Source organism: Narcine bancroftii, chromosome 2, assembly GCF_036971445.1.
Source record: "Narcine bancroftii isolate sNarBan1 chromosome 2, sNarBan1.hap1, whole genome shotgun sequence".
Classification (NCBI taxonomy): Eukaryota; Metazoa; Chordata; class Chondrichthyes; order Torpediniformes; family Narcinidae; genus Narcine; species Narcine bancroftii.
The window spans coordinates 159,468,039-159,490,263 of NC_091470.1; the positions used below are offsets into that span (position 1 = coordinate 159,468,039).

Consider the following 22,225-nt stretch of genomic DNA (forward strand, 5'->3'; position numbering starts at 1 on the left):
CAAGAACCGGAGAACGCTGATTCGATGGGTTGTACTTCTGAAATTGGATGATAAATAAACTTGAACCTGTAGTTACTTTTCTTCAGTATGGATTTACTTGCATGGAAATCATGTAGCACTAACCCTTTCATTGTATCTCGGGACATGTGACAATAAATAATTCCATTTTCTTGACCTCTGTATCTCTGCATCTCAATACACATTCAAAGGCCAACGCCAAAATGTCACTTAAATGCAATAACAATAGACAGTGCTGTGGTCGTCTTGCAAATTTACCTCTTTAGTCTGTTAAAATCCCTCCTTTTTTACTTTTAAAATAAACCTGTCTTACTATATACGAATGGTCTGGGTAGGATTGCGATCAATATCCTAGGAGGATTGTTTTCTAGTACTGTTAGGGAGATTTAAACTAATATGATGGGGTTGGGGGGGGGGGGGGGATGTGTTGTTGGAATCCAGGTAAAAAGACAGAGGGAGGCAATGCAGAGATCAAAGCAAAAGTTAATAAAAAGAGTACAGAAAAGTCAAATGCAAAAAGTCAAAGATACTAGATTTTATAGGACAAAGGCTTTATCTAAAGGACCACAATGTCCGAAACAAGCTCTGTGAACTTGTGGCTCAAATCAGTACAAAGGGTATAATTTTGTGGCCATTACAGAAACGTTCTTGCTGGGTGGAGAAGATTGGGAATTAAATATCCAAGGATATCAGTTAATACGGAAGGATAAGCAAGAAGTTAAGGGAGGTGTGGTTGTGCTCTTAATTAAGCTTGAGATCAGGGCAATTGCGAGAGACTTTGCAAGTTCTAAGGAGCAGAACGTTGAATCCATCGGGTAGATTAGGAATAGGAAAAGAAAAACATTATTGATGGGAGTTGTTAATAGGCCACCAAATAATAACATTACAATAGCAAGGGCAATAAACCAAGAAATATCTAATGTGTGTAAGAACGAAATGGCAGTGGTCATGGGGTGGATTTTAACATGCACATAGATTGGGAGAATTCAGGTTAGTTGATGCAGTCTTGAGTAGGAGTTCTCAGAATGCATCGGTGCAGAGGAGGCCCACCAGGTTGATCGCAGAGATGAGGGGATTAGCCTATGAAGAAAGATCGAGTCACCTGGGATGGTACTCACTGGAATTCAGAAGATGCAGAGGGATCTTACAAAAGTTGCTTCCACTGATAGGTGAGACTAGAACGAGGGGACATAGCCTCAAGATTCAGGGGAATAGTTTTAGGGCAGAGATGAGACACTGTTTTTCCCAGAGAGTTCCTGTGGAATTCTCTGCCCAAGAAAGCAGTGGAGGCTGCCTCATTAAATATATTATGACAGTTAGATACATTTTTGCATATCGCAGGAATTAAGGGTAATGGGGAAAAAGCAGGTAGGGTGGCAAGATGATGCCACGGCCAGTTCAGCCATAATCTTATTGAATTGCAGAGCATCCTTAATAAACCAGATGGATTACTCCTCCTCCTCTATTTTTTATGTTCGTAAGATATCTCTTCCCAACATCTTCCACCTTTCTAAGCATTTTAAAATTTATAACTTTTCACAATTCTGGGGAGAAGGCAAGGTAGTGGTGTGATAGTACATATCTATCACCAATGTACATAGTGTATATAGTAGTGTATATAGTTACTGTATCTAGACTGTGCTTATAGCGATTGGCTGAGAGCTAAGCCACACCCATTACCTGGGCCTTAAAGGGCTTTGTCCCTAGCCAGGTCGGATCATTCCGGACTGGTCAGCTACCTATGACGAGCTCCTGTCTTTTGCTAATAAAAGCCTTGGTTTGGATCAACAAGTCTTTGGTTCTTTCGACGAGCTCTACAAGTGGGAAATTGGATCAGCTCCTGACTAAATGACTGGGCAGACTAGATGAGTTGAATCGCCTATTTCTGCTCCCATGCCTTAAAGTGATGAAATAATAACTGTTTCTCTCTCCATGGATGATCCAAAATTATTAAATAAATCACAGCATTTGTATTTCAAATTTCCAACACTTAGTATATTTTGTTTTTGGATTACAGCATGAAGAAACCATGAAAATACTGAAGTAAATAAAATCAAAACAAAAACTCTTGAATAGACAAAGTCATACCCAACATAAAGATGGATACTTGTGCTTATTGCAAAGTATTCATCTTAGCCCCAGGCAATATATTCAGCCCAACCGTCTTAAGCTGTTTCATCAATCAAGATCCATTTGTCACAAGGTCATATGTTCACAGAATTTTGCACCATGTTTGTAACTCCACAAACATTGAAACAGTCCCTTCCCATGCTAAGTGGTGAGAAATATGTATGCCAATAAATAACAATCTTCAACAAGAGAGTATCTAACTATTAACATATATTTAACAATATTAATATAACTAAAATATCCACTATCAACATCCTGGGGAAATGAAGGAGAGGATGCGCAACGTGGTTACGGAAGCAGATCAGAGGTTGGATATTCTGTGCTAGAAATCAGTTCCATGATTCCCTAGATGGAGCAGCCCTCTCGATTAAACTCTCACTCCTTTTGGCATGGGCTCATTGAAGCTCAAGTTGTGTTTTTCAGAAAATACATTCCAAAAATAAATCAAGGTTCAACAGCACCTCCCAAACCAGTAACATTTACTAACAGGAATGACCAAAGCAATCTTCTGCATGTTCCCTTCTAATTCCCACACAAAAGAACATAATATTTTAAAAAAAGAGCAGGGATAGGTTATTCAGCCTGCATTCAGTAAGATTACAGCTGACATTTTAACTCAGTGCCACTTTCCTGCACTCATTCCACATCCAGTGATTCTCTGAGAATCTAAAAATCTATTGATCCATTAGAAGACTAATCTGCCATGGCTTCTAGGGCAGAGAATTCCAAAAATTCACCACCCACTGGGCAAAGAAATTAACTTCTGATCATTGTTGCAAATGGCTAACCTCTTATTTTGACTTTGAAACATATTCCTATTCATCCATCACTGCAGAGCCAAAATTCTGGTAGCTCTTTTATACTGTACTGCAGGAGGACCATTGCAACAAAGACTTATTCAAGAAGTCACACATTATTAAATAAATGTCAAACTTGCTGGCTGCACCTATATTACAAAAAATTCAAAATTATCCACAAAATTTGCAAATAAAAGATAGATCACCAAATGTAAAGCATAAATATTTAAATGTGAAAGGGCAAGAACTGTTTTACTTTTTCACCACATTGTTGGTAGATTGTTAAATAATTATGCAGTCATATTTATCAAAGTTAGTTTCAATGCACACCTGATCATCTTCAAATCTGCTACAAAAAAAATCTGAATTTTGAACGTACTGTTGTTGAATAATGGGAAAATATCACAGAACACTTATGAATGTAAAATGATCAACTTGACACTTTTACCCATTTTTTGTCACACCAGACCTGTCATGTTTTTATGACACTACTAATTTCATAATTTTGCACCTTTTGTCTTTTCAAAATGTTGTCATTTTCAAGCTATTCTTGAGTTTTAAAGCCTTACAATATACAATTCAACCACAATAAAAGTGGATTTTTCCTTCAAAACTGCTATTTAACTTTGAACAATCTAATACAGATATATTAAAACCAGTCCATGATCCAGTAATGAATAGTCTACATTACCATCCATAAATTCATGGTAGGACAAACTATGACTAATGCAATAGATTAATCTTGCAAAGAATTCAGTGAAGATATTTTAGTTATAAAGTAGTTGAATTGCCTTTGTCTGTATACATGAAGGGACAATGGTAGGAATTCCCTATGTCAGTAGAAAATGATCCATTAATTCAGTCTGCAGTTTCTGCAGTGTTGACCCCACCCCCACAGTCTACTCACACAATCCTGCATAAAAACACTTTTCTGCCAACAGGAACAGCACTCTTAGCAACGCAGGCCACAAAACACCTGAAAATAATCAAATGCATTCAACACATTTGATACTGGGTTATCCTGTTCTTAAAAAACAATGTACAACAGAAGTTATTTTACAGTTCATTCACTCCAAATGATGTAAATGAAAGCGAGTTATTGTGTTTTGTTTAATTCAATTCATGCTGCTTTTTTCCTCACCCCATCTTGTCCCCACCCAAATAAATCCATGTATTAAATTGCAAAAGAATATCAATACTATAAGCACTCCTATGTTATGTCTGTTTAGATTACAGAAATTTGTTCTTTATGAAATTCACAAATCATTACCCAAAAATTTGAGAAATGGAATTATAGAATTTACGTGGGAAGTAAATTAACACAAAATCCAAAAGAATCAATACATTTTGATAAATTTTATTTTTAGTAAAAACTTTGATTTGGCAATAAGACCACATTTTGTGGTCACAACAGAATGCTTTCTTTACCACAAACTTTCTGCTCTGAGGACATGTGAATAGACATGCTCTCAGAGAGAAACGCTGACGTGCTCTTCATCTGTGAGACACTTTCTATGGAGAGCAGCATTGTGGGAAGCTGCAGTCACCATGGCAAGCTCCTTAAAGTACGACCTTTACTTCCACTAGATCACTTCATTTTAACCTGTTACGTCCTCCAGAACTATTTTCAAACCACCTTTTTGCCATGAACTCCAATCCTTGAAACCCCTTCCTTTTCCTGAACCCTCTCCTAATTCTTGAGCTTTTAATTTAATGTTTGATTTACTGTTGATCTCAACTGTTAAATAAGGATCGCTTTGTAATTACGCTTTGGAATTACGTGAAAGAATGCATCTCTGATTATAACATAGGGAAAGAGGGTTTGTGTTACAGGAAATTGAAATACAGACATTTTCTAGGAATGCATCTCCTCTGCCATACAGGGATCACCTATACTTTTGATTACTACTTCTTAAGCAGCTAATTATTTGACTGGATAGTTTTTCTCATGCAGTGGCAAGATTATGTGCTGCATTGCTTAAAACACTTCTTGCAGTCAGTTAAGGAATCCAGTCCTTTCAAAATATCTTGTTTGACAGCAGAGAAATCACAATATCAATAATGAATCTATTTGACATTCTTTTCATAACACTAAAGTTATACAGTGTGTTATAACATGATCATTTGGGTCCATAAAATGTCATTGTGAAAAAAAAACAGGGTGGCACTAAATTGAGGCTTAAGAAAATCAATGTTCAAACTGACGCAATGTTGACCTAACATCCTCAAACCCCTCTATTTTCACCCTAATTGACCCATTTTTTTTTGCACATTTACCTTCTGGCAAGGAAATTACCTTTGAATTAAAGAATTCCCCAAATAAATTGCTGTTATTACAGTAAAAATTAAAGTAGATTATTTTTTAGTAAAGCTTTTTAATGAACAAAACCAAAACATTCAAGAATATTTAAAAAGTGATTAAGTGTTCCTTGTTTGAATGTAGCTGGTGGCGACACTGTCAGCTGAGTGAACTTCTCCTGTCACTAACACTTGAGAAATCCCGTGACAGCGTTTAAACCGGTATAGCCATCCATTGTTAGCTTTGAACTGTGAGGTTTTTCCATTGATCTGGTTGTCATACCTCTCAGTTTAAGCTTTGAGAATAAAATCAGAAATTGGAAGGCTTTCTGGGCGAGCTTGAACTAACTACTTGTACAAGGAGTCATCGAGACTGGCAATCTTTGGCTGCATTCAGGCATTTGGCATTTAGTCCTGTAACTTCTTCAACTTTGCAAAGCAATGCTTGTAACTTTTCTTCTTGAGATTTCTATCCACAAAGTGTTCATTCTGGTATCCTGAGGACTCGTGCAACTTCAGTTTGACTTTTAGTCTTGATTGCGTGAAGCTTATTTTTCACAAAAAAAGATTTTCTGTTTCTAGCAGTTTGGTCCATTTTGATGCAATTCACCAAAAAAACTTCTCAGTTCCGGAAAGACCATAAAAGGTCCAAGATTCATCGTGTTATATCCAAATTCATGTTAAACTGGGGCGCGTAAAAATCGGGGTTTCACTGTAGAAGAGGAAAATATATGAGGTGATTATCATATTAGTTCTGATAAGTTTGATTTGCAAGTTGACATATCATTTACTTCAGCAGATGGGATGAACTTGTCTCTTTAGCAAAGTGTAAGCACTCAAAAAAACAGTAATGTCCAAAAGAGTTGAGAGCATTGCACATTTATGCCCCAGATGCAAATAGCACGTGCTGAATTGCATCTTCAGTTTGTGCAGAGTAACAGGGAGAGAAAGTTACCAGTTTATTCCTGAACACAAAATTCAATGACTGTTCTCACCATGAATAGATAAGTATACAAGTTAAAACTTCTTCTCCACTCATCCATCTATATTTTCTGCAGAATGTATGAAAAATATCCAAATTTATTTGAAAAATACATTTACAGTTTTGATATTAAATCTTAAAACTTAATTATTCTCTTCTAATAAAGCTTCTTATTCTGCCCTATTTAAATTCAACATAGGTTTCTTCATTTGGCTAAGCTTAAACATATAACAAACACCGTGCCAAAAGAGAAAACCAAGAGTTAATTTCCACGACTTCTGCAGTAATAAATGCTAATTTTCTCATCTGACTTTATCCATAAAGTATGATTCACTATTTTGATGACAAAATTTAATAAAAATACTCCTGGGATTATTTGTTAACAATTTTATTGATGACATTTCAATGAAATAAAAATTACAAAAGAGGAAATCTCTAATTTAAAAAATATGCAAAGCATACAGCAAATTGTGTTTAATGTAAAAACTGAACTGTTGGAAACTCCTCAATAGTATACCAGAGTGCTGCAAAGCACATGTAATAGAACAGTGTGAACATATGAAGAACTCAATGACGTTTTCAGTCAAAGGAGGATCATGGAAAAGAAATGAACAAATCCCTATGAATAAGAACAATTTATAATTATACGGCATTTCAAAGGTACCAAAATATCTCAAGAATTTCCCAAGAGCACAAGACAGCAAAATCATGGCGATCTCGACAGAGTCATTCCACATGGCTCAACTCATCGATACTGACCAAGATGGCATTCTGATGTAGTCCAGTTTGCTTGCATTTGGTCCATCTAAGTCCTTCCTTTCCAAATGTTTTTTGAAGGTTGATTATCTCCTTCTATAACTTTCTCTGGCAACTTGTTCCAGATGAGGGATTGTCCTATGAGTGAAAAAGTAGCCATCGAGCGAGCCCCTTTTATAACTCTCCCCTCTCATCCTGAACCTATGCCCTCTAGATTTAGTGGGGAAAAGTCTGCGAACATCCTATATTTTTTTCCCCATTCACTTTATCTAAGACCCTCAATTTTACAGACGTCTACAAAGTCACTGTAAATCTATCTAATCTCTCCCTGTAACTCCAGCCCGCCAGTCCTTGCAACATCTTGGTGAATCTTCTCTGTACCCCTTCCAATTTAATGCTGTCCTTCCTATAGCTGGGTAATCAGTACTCAAGAGAGCAGCTCCCAACTTCAAACTTTAGACAACCTTTTCTTCTTCACCTACAACTTCCACTTTCAGCACCTAACTTTGCTTCACCATTATACCATGACTTTCAAACCTGCAACGCAAGGCTGATATATCCTAATCCCTATAGTGCCTACCCTCTGTAAACCTCAACATTTTCCAATTACTTGTCATCAGTGATTTCAACTTATCTGTACATGAAAACTCCCTGTGCTTTCTGTACAATGCCATGTTCAAATGGCATTGATTTTGTCACATCACAAGACCTTACTACTCAGTGTATCTCATACACAGACAACACCATAGTTGGAACAGACAATTTGACCTCATGCAACTGCTTAGCCATATTAATGGAGCCTTAAGAAAGCTGACATTGCCCCATCAACATGGGAGGATCTAGCTCAAGATCGCTCACTGTGATGGGATGCCATTAGAAAAGGTATGAAAGCTGCTGTGAGCATGCTCAAGGAGGCAATAGGGGAACGGCACAGGAAGGGCCACAACAGAGATTCTGCCCCTGCTGCCTCTCCAGGCCTCACCTGGCAAGAATGTATCAAGCAGGGCCTGTCAAGGATTGGCCTGTACAGCCATTTCAGGACACAAACATCAAATCCCACAAACTGACTGAAAGGAACCATCATCATCCTATGGGATGGATCGCCAGAAGAAGATTCCAATAACATCTAAAAATCTATTATCCTATTTTGAATAAAATCAACTGAACCTCCACAGGAGAGTTTTAAAAATTAACCTTTGGGTAAAAGATTTTCTTCTCTTTTCAGTCAATGGCAAATCTTTATTTCGATACATTCGATACATCCATGGCAGCAAGTCCAAGGCACTTATTGTGACTGTAGGAAGGGGAGGCCAAGGGTCCGTGCACCCATCTTTATTAACAAGATGGTGGTGGCCAGTATCTTCAAGTTCCTTGGAATCCACATACGAGAACCTCTCTTGGAGGAAGCACAGAGAGCCATGAAGAAGGAACACCAACCCTCTACATTCTAAGAAGTCTAGGGAAATTTGGCATGTCATTGAATAATCTATCAAATTTCTACAGCTGCACTGTGGAAAGTGTACTGAATGGTTGCATCATTGTCTGGTTTGGAAACTCAAGTGCCCAGGAATCCAGAAAGTGGCAAACCTAGCCAAGTCCATCACAGGTATCAATCCCCCATTCATTGATGTCATCTTTGTAAGACACTGCCTCAAGAAGACAGGCAACATCATACAGAACCCCCATTACTCTGGCCACCATCTTTTGTTGCTACCTTCGGGTAGAAGGTAAAGAAGCCTGAAGTCCATATCTCTAGGTTCAAGGACAGTTTTTTCACCAACAGTTATCAGACTCTTGTACCTCCTCCTGTACTACTCTAACCACAAACTACTCCAGGAACACCAAAAGATATGTCAGAAACATTTTTTTTTCTTGCACTAACCTTAATTTTCTTGCAACATCCTTTCATTTTTATGTCTTGGCAAATTGTAGAAATTTTAGCCTAATCTTTAACATCAGGGGATCATGCCTCTTTTTTCATTTTGCCTCCCTTAAATATCCTGGGATAGTTAATTCTCATCTTAGTCTCTTTTCAGTCCACATTCTTGTTTCAGATCATACCCATCATTTCTATTTGCACCATTACTTTACCTACTGTTTAGAAATGCCATTTTGAACAACTTCCCACTTTCCCTCACCATATTCTTGCAACATCTATTGATTCTTTCTACATCTCCAGAAAAAATAATAATTCTTCATGATTTCTACTGGAGAATTTTCAAGCTCATAACTATCTAAACCAGTAATTCTCAACCTTTTTTTTCCATTCATATCTTTCTTTTTTTTCTTTGGCTTGGCTTCGCGGATGAAGATTAATGGAGGGGTAATGTCCACGTCAGCTGCAGGCTCGTTTGTGGCTGACAAATCCAATGCGGGACAGGCAGACACGGTTGCAGCGGTTGCAAGGGAAAATTGGTGGGTTGGGGTTGGGTTTTTTTCTCCTTTGTCTTTTGTCAGTGAGGTGGGCTTCTTCAAAGGAGGTTGCTGTCTGCCGAACTGAGAGGTGCCAAGATGCATGGTTTGAGGCAATATCAGCCCACTGGCGGTAGTCAATGTGGCAGGCACCAAGAGATTTCTTTAGGCAGTCCTTGTACCTCTTCTTTGGTGCACCTCTGTCTCGGTGGCCAGTGGAGAGCTCGCCATATAACACGATCTTGGGGAGGTGATGGTCCTCCATTCTGGAGACGTGACCTACTACCCAGCGCAGTTGGATCTTCAGCAGCGTGGATTCGATGCTGTCGGCCTCTGCCATCTTGAGTGCTTCGATGTTGGTGATGAAGTCGCTCCAATGAATGTTGAGGATGGAGCGGAGACAATGCTGGTGGAAGCATTCTAGGAGCATTCATATACCACCCTAAGAAATCCTTTACTAACTACAGAGCACCTATGGCGAAAAATGCCATGGATTTTCTGAGGTTAGTAAGTGATTACTTATATGAGTGGGAAAAAAAGGCTGAGAACCAATGGAAACTTTGATACAATTATAACCAAGAAACTAAATAACTCTCTTCTCTTTTGGCCTTACGATCACCCTAATTTTCATACCATTAAGACCGTGGTCATTTGGGGAAACAATTAGCCAGAGTAATTTGACCAATTTAGGCCAGTGAGAGGGAAACACCTGCATCAACAACTGAAAGAAGAAACTGATCAATTATAAGCTTCTACAAAACTAATTATTTCTCCCTTGCATATTGCAGTGAACTGAGATTTACTGGTGATGTGTTATACTGATGGCTGGCTCTGCCCCCATCTACCCTGGTTTCCCACTTAAACCCTGAGCCCTTCTGAAGACCACTGTAAGACACTATCTTCAGTTTTAAGCTAATAAAAGTGTATGTTCTCCTTCCAGTTGTGAAAGCTTTTTATTTGCGCTACAATTTTATTAGCTTATTCTCTAGAAGATGGAAGCTCTGCTCAAGCCAGATATGCTGCTGATAGACCCTCTGTCTTCCGACGCAGCTGAGGAGTTCACGTACTGGCTAGACTGCTTCCAGACCTACCTGAATGCAACAAGAGACTTCTTCCACACCGATGAACTTAGGAGGTCCACACTCATTTCCAGGGTAGGAACGAAAGGGTATGCAGTCATCAGGACTGCCATTGAGGCTTTGAAGACTTTGTACCTGAAGTCGCAAAACAAGGTCCTAGTGAAGCACCGACTCGCTCTACGTCACCAACGGTCAGGAGAGACCATCGACGATTACCTGCTGGATCTGTGGACGTTTGCCAAGAAGTCCAGGTATGAAACAACTACGAGGTCGTGGGGGGGTCAGCTCGAGGTACATGAGGCAGTGACTGCTCGAGTTGGGTAAGAAGGATCTGGCTAGCCATGTTGAACTGGCTAAGTCACTGGAACAGGCCAAGCTCGAGAACAACCTTGAAGCTAGCGAGCTTGCTCATCCAGGTGAACCCCCTCAAAGGACCAGCAGCTCCCGCTACCTCATTCCTAATGGCTGCTGCTTCTTGTGCTAGGGAGTGCTTTATCTGCGGCAAGAGCCAGCACCACCAATATCGTTGCCCAGCTAAAGACAGTTTGTTCCAGCTGTGGATAGGACATTAAAGCAAGGGTTTGCTGCGTGAAGAGAATTATCATATATTCCTTGTGTGTCATTCACACTCTATCCATATTCAAGAACATTGATTAGTATATTTGTCATTTTGGAAGGGACAAGTACTGTATGTACTTAATGAATTGTGTGCTCTGATGCTGTTGGGTTTGGACTTCCTATGTCACCTTAAAAGTACAACCTTGGAGTATTCTGGTACCCTCCCCCGATAACAGTTTGGAACAGAGGGCCTCTAAAATCAGAACCCACATTCATCCTCTCCATACTGAATATCGACCCCTCCAACCACTTCTCTTCCCGAATGGTCTCCAGACTGCAAAGCTATTGCTACCAAGAGCAGAAGGTACAGCACAGCAGATCGAGACTTCATAAAGTCTGAGACATAATGTCTACCCAGTGAAGATATCATCGAGCCTAGCACTAACCTGTAGAAAATGCAAGTAGTGGTGGTAAAAGGGGAAAACAAATCCAGGCTAGTAAATGACTATCCAAACTATTAATCGATTATACATTCCTGGACGCTTACCCCCTCCCTCAAATTGTGGACATGGTGAATAATATTGCACAGTATCGGGTCTATTTGGCCATCGACTGAAAACTGCTCATCACCAGCTGCCAATCCATTCAAAGGACTGTTCATATATGGCATTTGAGGCTAACGGTCACCTCTATCAATTCCGGAGGGTCCCTTTCAGTTTCACTATCGGGGTTTCTATCTTCCAGAGGTAGAATGGTTGATGAGTATGGGTGGCAGGCTATCTTCCCCTACCTTGATAATGTCACATCTGTAGCCATATGCTGGAGGACCATGACATCAACCTTCAGAGTTTTCTCCACACAGTAAAAGCCCCGAACCTTACTTATAACTTGAGCAAGTGTGTGTTCAAGACTAAACTTCTGGCTATCCTTGGCTATGTGGTGGAAAATGGCATCACTGGCTCCGACCCTGATAGGACACGTCCCCTATTAGAGCTCCTCATTCCCAGGACCACGAAGGCTTTGAGGAGATGCCTGGGGTTTTTCTCATATTATGTCCAGTGGATCCCTCAATATGCTGATAAGTGTTGAGCCCTCTTAAAAGCCACTTCTTTTCCCCTCTCGGCCGAAGCCCAAACCAGCTTTTAACCATCTCCAAAACTGCATTGTGAAAGCTGCCATGCATGTGGTGGATGAGAATGTGCTTTTCCAGGTGGAAAGCAACACTTCGGACATGGCCCTGACTTTTACCCTCGAACCTCAATGCAGGCTGGTTGCATTTTTTTCCTCCTCAGACAGTGCAAGAACATGTGCTCCAAAAAGGAGGCTCAAGCCACTGTAGAAGTCCTGGAGGCTTCTGGCTGGTAGGAAATTTACACTCCTCACTGACCAGCACTCTGTCGCAATTATGTTTAATAACATCAAGAGGGGAAAAATCAAAAATAATAAAATTGCTAGGTGGCGGATTGAGCTCTTCACCTACAATCATGACCGCCTATTGGCTCGCAGCCCTTAATGACCCTCCAGATACCTTATCCAGAGGAAGCTGTGCCTCTGCACACACCAGTCAACTCCAGTCTCTACACAATGAGTTCTGCCATCCAGGGATTACCCGCATGGCTTATTTTGTCAACACATTTAATCTGCCCTACTCCATGGAAGACGTCAGGGAAATGACTAGGTCTAGCCAGGTCTCCATGGAGTGCAAGCCACACTTCTACCACCCCGCAAAGGCGCACTTGATTAAGTCATCCAGGCCCTTCGATTGGTTCAGTGTTAATTTTAAGAGATCTCTCCCCTCCACGAACGGGAACACTTTCTTCCTCTGTCATTGATGAGTACTCCCACTTCCTGTTCACCATCCCATGTTTAGACATTTCCACTTTGTCAGTCATAAAGGCCCAAGATTCCATTTTTGCCCTGTTCGGGTATTCCAGCTATACATAGTGACTAGGGCTCATATTTTATGAGCTAAGAGCTACTTCAGTACCTGCCGGCAAGGGGCATCACATCCAGCAGGACTACTGGGTGAATGGTCAGGTTGAAAAAGCAAACACCACGGTCTGGAAGGCTGTCAAACTGGCCTTCAAGTCAAGAGGCCTTCCAGATTCACACTGGCAGGAAGTTCTTCCTATGGTGCTCGATTCCATCTGTTCGCTACTACATTCAGCAACCAACGCTACTCCTCATGAGCTCCTATTCAATTCTGAGAGAAAGTCAGCATCGGGAACTACACTCCCAACCTGGCTCACCACTCCTGATCCTGTTCTTCTCAAGAAGCACGTGAGGAGAAGCAAGACTGATGCCCTGGTGGAAAGGGTGAAAATGCTCCATGCCAGTCCCATGTATGCCTATGTGGGGTACCTGGATGGCAGGGTAGACATGGTCTTCATTAGGGACCTAGCAACCGCCAGAACAGAGGATCCTACAAGCCACGGAGCTCATTCTTGCCATTCCTAGTCAGGGCCTCATGGTTCAAGAGGAAAGTGCATCCCCTCCACCGTAGAACAGGAGACCCCACCTGCCACTCTTCCTCACAAAGGGATCAAGAGACCCAAGGGCCTTCCGTGCTTGGGCACTCCATGAGGATCTCCAAACCCCCAGATCGCTTACATTTGTAAATAATTGTATATTTTTCAAAAAAATTTTCTGAATCAATGTCTTCATCCACAGACCCTAAATTCTGCAGGAAGGGGTGAATGCAGTGAACTGAGATTCACTGGTGGTGTTTTATACTGATGGTTGGCTCTGCCTCCCAGCTCCACTCCCGTATATAACCCTGGTTTTCTGCCTAAACCCTGAGCCCTTCTGAAGACCACTGCAAGACCCTACCCTCAGTTATATGTTAATAAAAGCACATTCTCCTTCCAGTCGTAAGAGATTTTATTCATGCTACACATATCCTCTGCCTACTTCTTCATTTTGAAAGTTTCTCTACTGACTAAGACCAGAGTTCTAAATGGTCAAGTGGCAACCTAATATCTTGCATAAAGACAACTGTGGGCATCTTGACCAAACTGCATTAAAACCTGTATTCACCTAAATAGCTATGCATATAACAATGGAGCATATAACAATGGAGCACACAAGCATTCCTGGCCAGTCTATTTTTCTTCCTAGTGTTCCTAACATTTTTTACCTCATGACCCAAAATTAAATGATATTATTCAAAAACTAAATGAATACACACATCATTATCATGTTGCAGAAATGAAAGCAATTATTTTTCCATTAAGACATTCCCATAGATTGATATTCACTTCAATACATCTGATACACATTAAAATTATGTGAAATTTAACTTCTGCCAAGAACTTATCTGGCCCGTTTTAGAAAGAAACTTTGTAGACAGCGTAGTAACTAAATCAAATGTTGTACAATCTTTATTCCCTTTAAAATAGCAGATCAACATGGAAATAAATTTACTCAGTCATGATAATTAATCCACACAAGATATCCCTGCAGGTATCAACCCTAATTAAACCCACAAGGCTCATAATCAGAAAAAAGTACATCACACAAGTTGAAAATAATAAATCGTTACACTAGCTGCTACCCTGTTCACTGCTTCTCCAAGTAGCACATTGAGAGTTTAAGAGCAATCTTCAAGACTGAAATAATATTGACCTCACTGATATTTGTGTTTTTTGTATTTGTAGAATTTATATAACTTTATTTTTGGTTGTATTAGGGCATGGGGGGAGGGGAGGGGAAAAATGGACTCTAAGTTATACAAAAGTGTTGAAAGAAAGTGTATTGTTGTCGGAATATTTTGGATTTTTTGAAAATCAAAACATATTAAAAAAGACAAATAAAAGACCATTTCCTCCACCTCCTCCCTCTGATCTCCTCTACCTACCACCTCCCCCCTGACTTCCCTAATCCTTCACTTCACCACTCTCCCACCCCCAGCCTCTACCACACTGGTGCACTGATCCTTACCTTGCCAAGGCCAGACAACAGCTCTCAGACACCTTTTACTTACTCCTTCATCAACAGGACCCCACCAAAGAGCATGAAGCCACCATCTCCTATATTATCTCTAATTTCTGGTCATCTTTCTCCCAAGGCCTCCAACCTCATCATTTCTCATCCCTGCACTGCCCATTTCTACCTCCTATCCAACTGATGGTTTCCACATGCTCCTGGCCCAGTGAACCATTATCATCTTACCTGGACGTCATTTTTCTTTCCTGGTTCAATCCCACCCCACCTACATCCGCAAAACCTCACATGCCCTCCATCTTTTCAATGAATTCCAATTTCCTGAACTTGATTGCCTCATTTTTGCTATAAACACCCAATCTCTTTACACCTCAATCCCCCACAGAGAAGATCTCAAAGTCCTTTGTTTCTTTCTTGATAAGAGACCCAACCTGTCCCCTTTCCGCCAGTACCACAATCCTCCGCCTGGCAGAACTTGTTCTCACTCTTAATAAATTCTCCTTTGACTCATCCCACTTTCTCCATATCAAAGGACTAGGCGTAGGTACCCACATGGGTCCTGCTTATTTGAGGGCTTTGTGGAGTAATTCATGCTGCAAGCCTACACAGTCAAGGGCCCTCAACTCTTCCTCTGCTACATAGATGACTACATTGATCCTGCCTCATGCACCCATGATGAACTCGTCAACTTTATTCATTTTGCTGCTAACTTTTATCCTGACCTCAAATTCACTTAATCCATCTCCAAAAATACTCTCCCCTTTTCTTGACCCGATTCCATCAAAGTAAACCAGCTTTCTAATTTTTTTTTTTAATAAACCTATCAACTCCTACAAGTACCATGGCTACACTTCTTCAAAACCAATCCCCTGCAAGGATTCTATTCCTTTTTCTCAAATCTTTCATCTCTGTTGTACAGTGTTCTCCTTAGGGTTAGATACAAAGACACATTTTTACTTTATTTACCCCTGTGCTCCACGGTTTTAAATGTGTAATCAAAAAGTTCACAAGTAACTAAAGTGCATATTCCAGATTTTCTTCAAGAGTACTTGCATACATTTTGGTTTGACCATGTAGAAATTAGAGCACCCTTTATACAAAGTTCCTGCATTTTAGGGTACCATAACGTTTGGGACATTTAGCTTCATAGGTGTTTGTGAGTACTCAGGTATGTTTCATTGCTTCAATGATGCAGGTATAAGAGAGCTAAGCTTGCTTCTTTTGATTACCTTTGCAGTCTGTAGTGCCATTTTTTAACATGAGGACCTTGATAAGAGACCCAACCTGTCCTCTTTCCCCCAGTACCACAATGAAAGTCACAGAAGCCATTATGAGGCTGAAAAACAAGGATAGTGTGATAGTACAGATTCTATCACCAATGTGTATATGTACATATGTAGAGATGGTAGTGTAGGATGACTGTGATTGGCTGAGAGTGTAGCCACACCTACTGGCAGGTCTTAAAGGATTGCTCCTAGCCAGACCAGGTCCTTCTGGACTGGTCGACCTTCTTGTGATACGCTTCAGTCTTTTAATTAAAGGCCTTGGTTTGGATCAACAAGTCTTTGGTTCTTTCGACACGCACTACAGATAGTAAGAGACAGCGCCCAAAACTTAGGATCAACAAAATCAACTGTTTGGAATTTCATGAAGAAGAAAAAGCGTATTGGTGAGCCCAGTAATTGCAAAGGGACTGATAGGCCAAGGAAGACCCTCCACTGCTGATGACAGAAGAATTCTCATCATAATGAAGAAAAATCCCCATATCAGAAGCACTCTTCAGGAGGCAGATATGGATGTGTTAATGATGACTGCCTGCAGAAGTCTTAATGAACAGAAATGCAGAGGCTACACTGCAAGATGCAAGCCACTAGTTAGCCACATAAACAGGATGTCCAGATTAAAGTTTTGCTATGAAGTATTTAAAAGAGCCTGCAGAATTCTGGAAAATGATCTTGTGGACAGATTAGACCAAGATCAACCTGTTATCAGAGTGATGGCAAGAGCAAAATGTGGAGGTGTAAAGGAACTGCCGAAAATCCAAAGCATAACCACCTCATCTGTGAAACATAGTGGTGGTGTGTAAAGGTCTGGGCATATATAGCACATTTATCTTTATTGATGATGTAACTGATAATGGCAGTAGCAAAATGAATTCTGAGGTGAACAGAAACATCTTATCCGCTCAAGTGCAAGCAAATACCTCCAAACTCATTGGATAGTGGTTCATCCTTTAGCAAGGCAATGATCCCAAACACACTGCTAAGCAACAATAGAGATTTTCAAAGCTAAAAACTGGAAAATGCTTGAATGGCCAAGTCAGTCACCTGATCGAATCCAATTGAGCATGCCTTCTACCCTCCAGTTATCTGGTACCTTGCCCATGGCTAACAATGATACAAATATCTCTGCCAAGGCCCCAGCCATTTCTTTTCTACATTCCCATAGTGACTTAAGATACTAACAGATTCACACTCACAATGCAAAATCCTATACATCAGGGATGATTAATTGCAGATTGGATGACCACTTTGCAGAACACAAACCATTTCTTTTAAAATAGGACCACAAGCTTCTGGTTAACTGATATCTTAATTGTCCATCTTCCAGTAAATAAATGGATTAGCGCTTCCTCTTTTGATCAGATAATTGATTGATTAATTGATAAATTCATGCTCAATGCTGAATTTAACAATTTCAGATATTTTTGCCATTCTCATGATCATCTTCTTTGAACACATCTTTTACTTCTTTACTGGCCCATTACGGTGTCAGTTTTACACAAATTATCAATGATTTTGCCATTTAATCTTTCTTTTTCGAAACTATTTTCATCCCCATTTTTAAAGCTTGTAAAATGGAACAATTTTTTTCCCAGTATTGATGAAGAAGTCCTGAAAACTTTCTATCTTTTCTGATAGAACACAGATGTTGCCTGGCAGATATTTTCAGCATTTTCTGTTTATACTTCAATAAGGAAAACACATCATAGTGTGGTACAGTTGCTGCAGAGAAATGGATTGGAGGTCAATACACAGGACCATAAGAGTGACAGAGAGGAACACTGGAGGCTCCCTCCCTCCCATCGACTAGAGGGATCGTTGTTTGAAGAGGGCCCCTTCCACCCTTCACACAGCATCTTTTAGCTGTTCCTGTTGGGAAGAGATACAGGACTATCACCAGGTGGAGGAACAGCTTCTTCCCACAGGTAATGAGAATGTTGAATGAGCAAAGAAACTGATAACACTGACTACCTCAGACTCATTAATGAAACAATATTTATATAACAAATACTTGTTCTGCTTATGCACTGTTTGTCTGTATGTGTGCAATGTCTGGTTGTGTGTCTGCGTGTTTTGCACAGAGGACTGGAGAATGCTGTTTCGCCCAGTTGTACTTGTGCAATGAGATGACAATAAAATGGACTTGACATCAGGCCTAAGTTTATGAAAGAAATGAAAAAAAAATCAGCTGAAAGTGTCAGTATACTTGAAAATTACAGTTGCAGAAGAAATGAACTGAAATGGGGAAATAAACCTGTTCATACTGGATAACAAGCCAAACACAATTGGTTTGGGGGTGGGGGGGGGAGGTGTGAGGAGGTTCAAGCAGCATCAGTGGGAGATGTTGGGGAGCAGAAAGTATAGGAACCACAAGACTCACGCCACCAGATTCAGGAACAGCTGCTACCCCTCCACCATCAAACTCAATCAGGGACTCATTTCAGGACTTTTTCATTTTATTGATATTTTTTACCCCCTCTATTTTACCCCCACGGAGTCAGTTTGTTTACAATTGTTTATAAGTGAGTGTTGGGCTCAAGCAATGTGGTAATTCTACCTCACTTGCAGAGAGAAGAAAAATCCTCAGGGTTGCATGTGATGTCATAGAACATTACAGCACTGAAGCAGACCATTAAGCTCTTCTAGTCTGTGCTGAACTATTTTTCTCCCCAGTCCCCCCACTGACCTGCACCCAGTCTCCCCCCCACCGACCTGCACCCAGTCTCACCCCCACCGACCTGCACCCAGTCTCACCCCCACCGACCTGCACCCAGTCTCCCCCCCACCGACCTGCACCCAGTCTCCCCCCCACCGACCTGCACCCAGTCTCCCCCCCACCGACCTGCACCCAGTCTCCCCCCCCACCGACCTGCACCCAGTCTCCCCCCCACCGACCTGCATCCAGTCTCCCCCCCACCGACCTGCACCCAGTCTCCCCCCCACCGACCTGCACCCAGTCTCCCCCCCACCGACCTGCACCCAGTCTCCCCCCCACCGACCTGCACCCAGTCTCCCCCCCACCGACCTGCACCCAGTCTCCCCCCCACCGACCTGCACCCAGTCTCCCCCCCACCGACCTGCACCCAGTCTCCCCCCACCGACCTGCACCCAGTCTCCCCCCCACCGACCTGCACCCAGTCTCCCCCCCACCGACCTGCACCCAGTCTCCCCCCCACCGACCTGCACCCAGTCTCCCCCCCCACCGACCTGCACCCAGTCTCCCCCCCACCGACCTGCACCCAGTCTCCCCCCCACCGACCTGCATCCAGTCTCCCCCCCCACCGACCTGCACCCAGTCTCCCCCCCACCGACCTGCACCCAGTCTCCCCCCCACCGACCTGCACCCAGTCTCCCCCCCACCGACCTGCACCCAGTCTCCCCCCCACTGACCAGTTCCCCCCACCCAGCCCCACTGACTTGCACCCAATTCCCCCCCACCCACCTCCACTGACCTGCACCCAGTTTCCCCCTACCCACCCCCACTGACCTGCACCCAGTCTCCCCCCACCCACCCCCACTGACCTGCACCCAGTTCCCCCCCCATCCACCCCCACTGACCTGCAGCCAGTTCCCCCCCACCCCCACTGACCTGCACCCAGTCCACACCCCTCTCATTCATGTACCTGTCCAAATTCTTCTTAATGTTAAAATTGAGCCTGCATTCACCACGTCAGCTACACTCTGACAATAAATCCAGAACGAGGACCTTGCACCAGCTCCAGATCAATTAATGCCTCGGAACCCGAAGGAGGCAGTCCATGAATGCAAGTGCTCGACTATTTGGCACTGATACATACCCAACACCCCCTGCTCGATGGTGAGGACGATCTCGTCCATCAAAACCATGCGAAACTCGACCTCCTCGTCGGCGCATTTCTGCCGGAGCGCCCGCTCGATCTCCTGCTGAGGGTAATCCTGCAGGATCCTGCGGTCCGTCACGAACCAGACGCGGGCGGGCATGGTTCGCACCGCGGCGACAGCGAGGGCGAGCCGAGAGGGGGGACGGCGACGGCGCCGGGGGAGCGGGGTGATGGATGGAGCGGCGGAGCCAGCCTGAAGGCAGCCGTCTGGGATGGATGGAGGGACGGGCGGCGGCGGGTGGGTGGGGGGGGGGGGGGTGGTCTCTTCCCCTTAGGCGAATGAGGGAGGGAGTGGGGGGGGGGGGGGGGAATCGGGGGGTGAGACACACACGCAGTCGTTAAACCGGGACGTGTCACTTCTCCCCACCGCCACCGATCACGGCGAAGGGAGCCGTGAGGATCGAACGGGTTCTACTCTCCCCTCCCCTCCTCCTCCCCCTCCCCACACCCCCCCCCCCCTTCCCCTCCCCACCCCTCCTCACACAATGCTCCCGAAGGGAAGGGTTGCCCCCTCCGACCCTGTTCTGGGACGGTTATTTCCTTTGTTTAACGGTGCGGGAGATTCCCTCCCTCCCTCTCTCTCTCTCTCCCTCCTCTCCTCTCCTCCCTTTCTCTCTCTCTCGCTGGCTGGCCCTTCAGTCGCTCGGTGACCACAGCATGAGCCGTCGCCTCCCTCCTCGGTTTTGTTGTCAGTTTGTGAGGCGACCCGTGGAAGGGGCGGAGGAGGGAGGGAGGGAGGGAGGGAGGGAGGGGTTTGGTGGTTGGGGCGGGGGGGGGGGGGGTTGGAAGGAGGCGGGGCGGGGTTGGGTCCGCGGGGGTGTCAGTGCGCAGGCGCGAGCGTGTGCGCGCGTCTCTCTCGCTCGCTCTCCCTCCCTCCCTAGGGCGCGGGGAATCGGTGCTCGAGACCGTCCCCCTCCAACCCCCCCACCCCCCCACGCGCGCGGAGCGGGGGTTGAAACAAGGAAGCCGCGCGCACCCCCTCCGATCACGCGGGCCCGCCGATCGAAGCCCCGCCTTCCCTCTGAAAATGGCACGAAAGGACCCGTCGGGGCTTCGAGAACGCGCGCCCCTCCCTCCCTCCCTCCGCCGCCGACCTTCCCCCGAGGTACAGAAAGATTGGAGGGGGTGTCGGCGGTTGGCTGGTGGCGCCCGATCGGTGCCGACGCGTCTGGTGCGCGCACTTGGGGGTGGGTGGGGGTCGGGGAGAGGTGCTCGACCAGGTGGGATTTCTTTATCACTAATCAATGGCGGAGAAACCCATTCAGTGGGTAGCAGAGGTGAAGATGCTTGTGCCCTTCACCACCCAGGGCCCCTTCACCACCCAGGGAGGTTGGCCCGCGGGCCGGGGGAACCGAAGACGCGCAAGGCGGTTGTGCCGATTCCGGAATCACTGACGTTTCAAATACGAAGTAAATTTCATGTTCTTTGCAGATGCTACATGCCATAGAAACGACCGCATTGATTTTAAAAGAAAATGACATGGGTTGATGCGATGTTAATAAGGGCTGTTACAACATGACCCGCGCCCAGCGTTCAATTCAATAAAATACTTATTTGGGCCTAAACCCCCTTCAAAGCAAGTTTACTGGCCTGTCGTGGTTTGGGGCATAACAGGGTGAGGCGTTGCGTGACCAGGACGCAGCCAAATGACCCATCAGCAAAGGTACCGAGAGTATACAGCTTTTTTTAAAAAAAAGTTGTAAAAATAATAAGAAGAAAAAAAGTTGCAAAAATAATAAGAAGGGAGGCTTCTAAAACCTTAACGGGTTCTCTCTCCTGAATTGTCGGTGCTCATCTCAGTTTTTTTTTAAAAAAGAGAACAGGGAGGTAATGCCAAGAATGCTCTACGGATTACAATTTAAGTCCGTGGTCCTTGATCTTTTTCTTTCCGTTCGCATCCCACTTTAAGTTTTCCCTATGCTATGTGCTCTGTGATCAGTATGGAATGTGTGAGAGGGAAGGGAAGGTTGAGAACCACTGCTCTAGACCCTGAAATATTTTGCTTGTGAAAAATTGTCATTGTCCCATTTCCTTTGGAGTTCTGAGACCGTGCACATAAAGAGTCAATGAGGGACGATTAAAACGGGTTTTCAACCTTTTTCTTTCCACC

The 22,225-nt window shown here is 43.5% G+C and overlaps 1 protein-coding gene and 1 long non-coding RNA gene across 3 annotated transcripts in view; one reads left to right on the forward strand and one right to left on the reverse strand.

The window, feature by feature from the left end:
- The window catches only part of rimkla (ribosomal modification protein rimK-like family member A), a 46,001-nt gene extending 25,101 nt beyond the window's left edge, over positions 1-20,900 (reverse strand). For both annotated transcript variants that reach the window (XR_011351815.1, XM_069918932.1), the window contains exon 1: positions 20,053-20,900. Coding sequence is in view for 1 of the 2 variants with exons in the window: in XM_069918932.1 (XP_069775033.1) it covers positions 20,053-20,215 (163 nt within the window). In the remaining variant the exon portion in view is untranslated. The remainder of the gene's footprint in view (positions 1-20,052) is intronic.
- A 151-nt stretch (positions 20,901-21,051) lies between these two features.
- LOC138754539 (uncharacterized) lies at positions 21,052-21,695 on the forward strand. The gene is made up of 2 exons (XR_011351816.1): positions 21,052-21,220; positions 21,547-21,695. It is a non-coding gene; the product is annotated as an uncharacterized lncRNA (long non-coding RNA).
- The last annotated feature ends 530 nt before the right edge of the window (positions 21,696-22,225 follow it).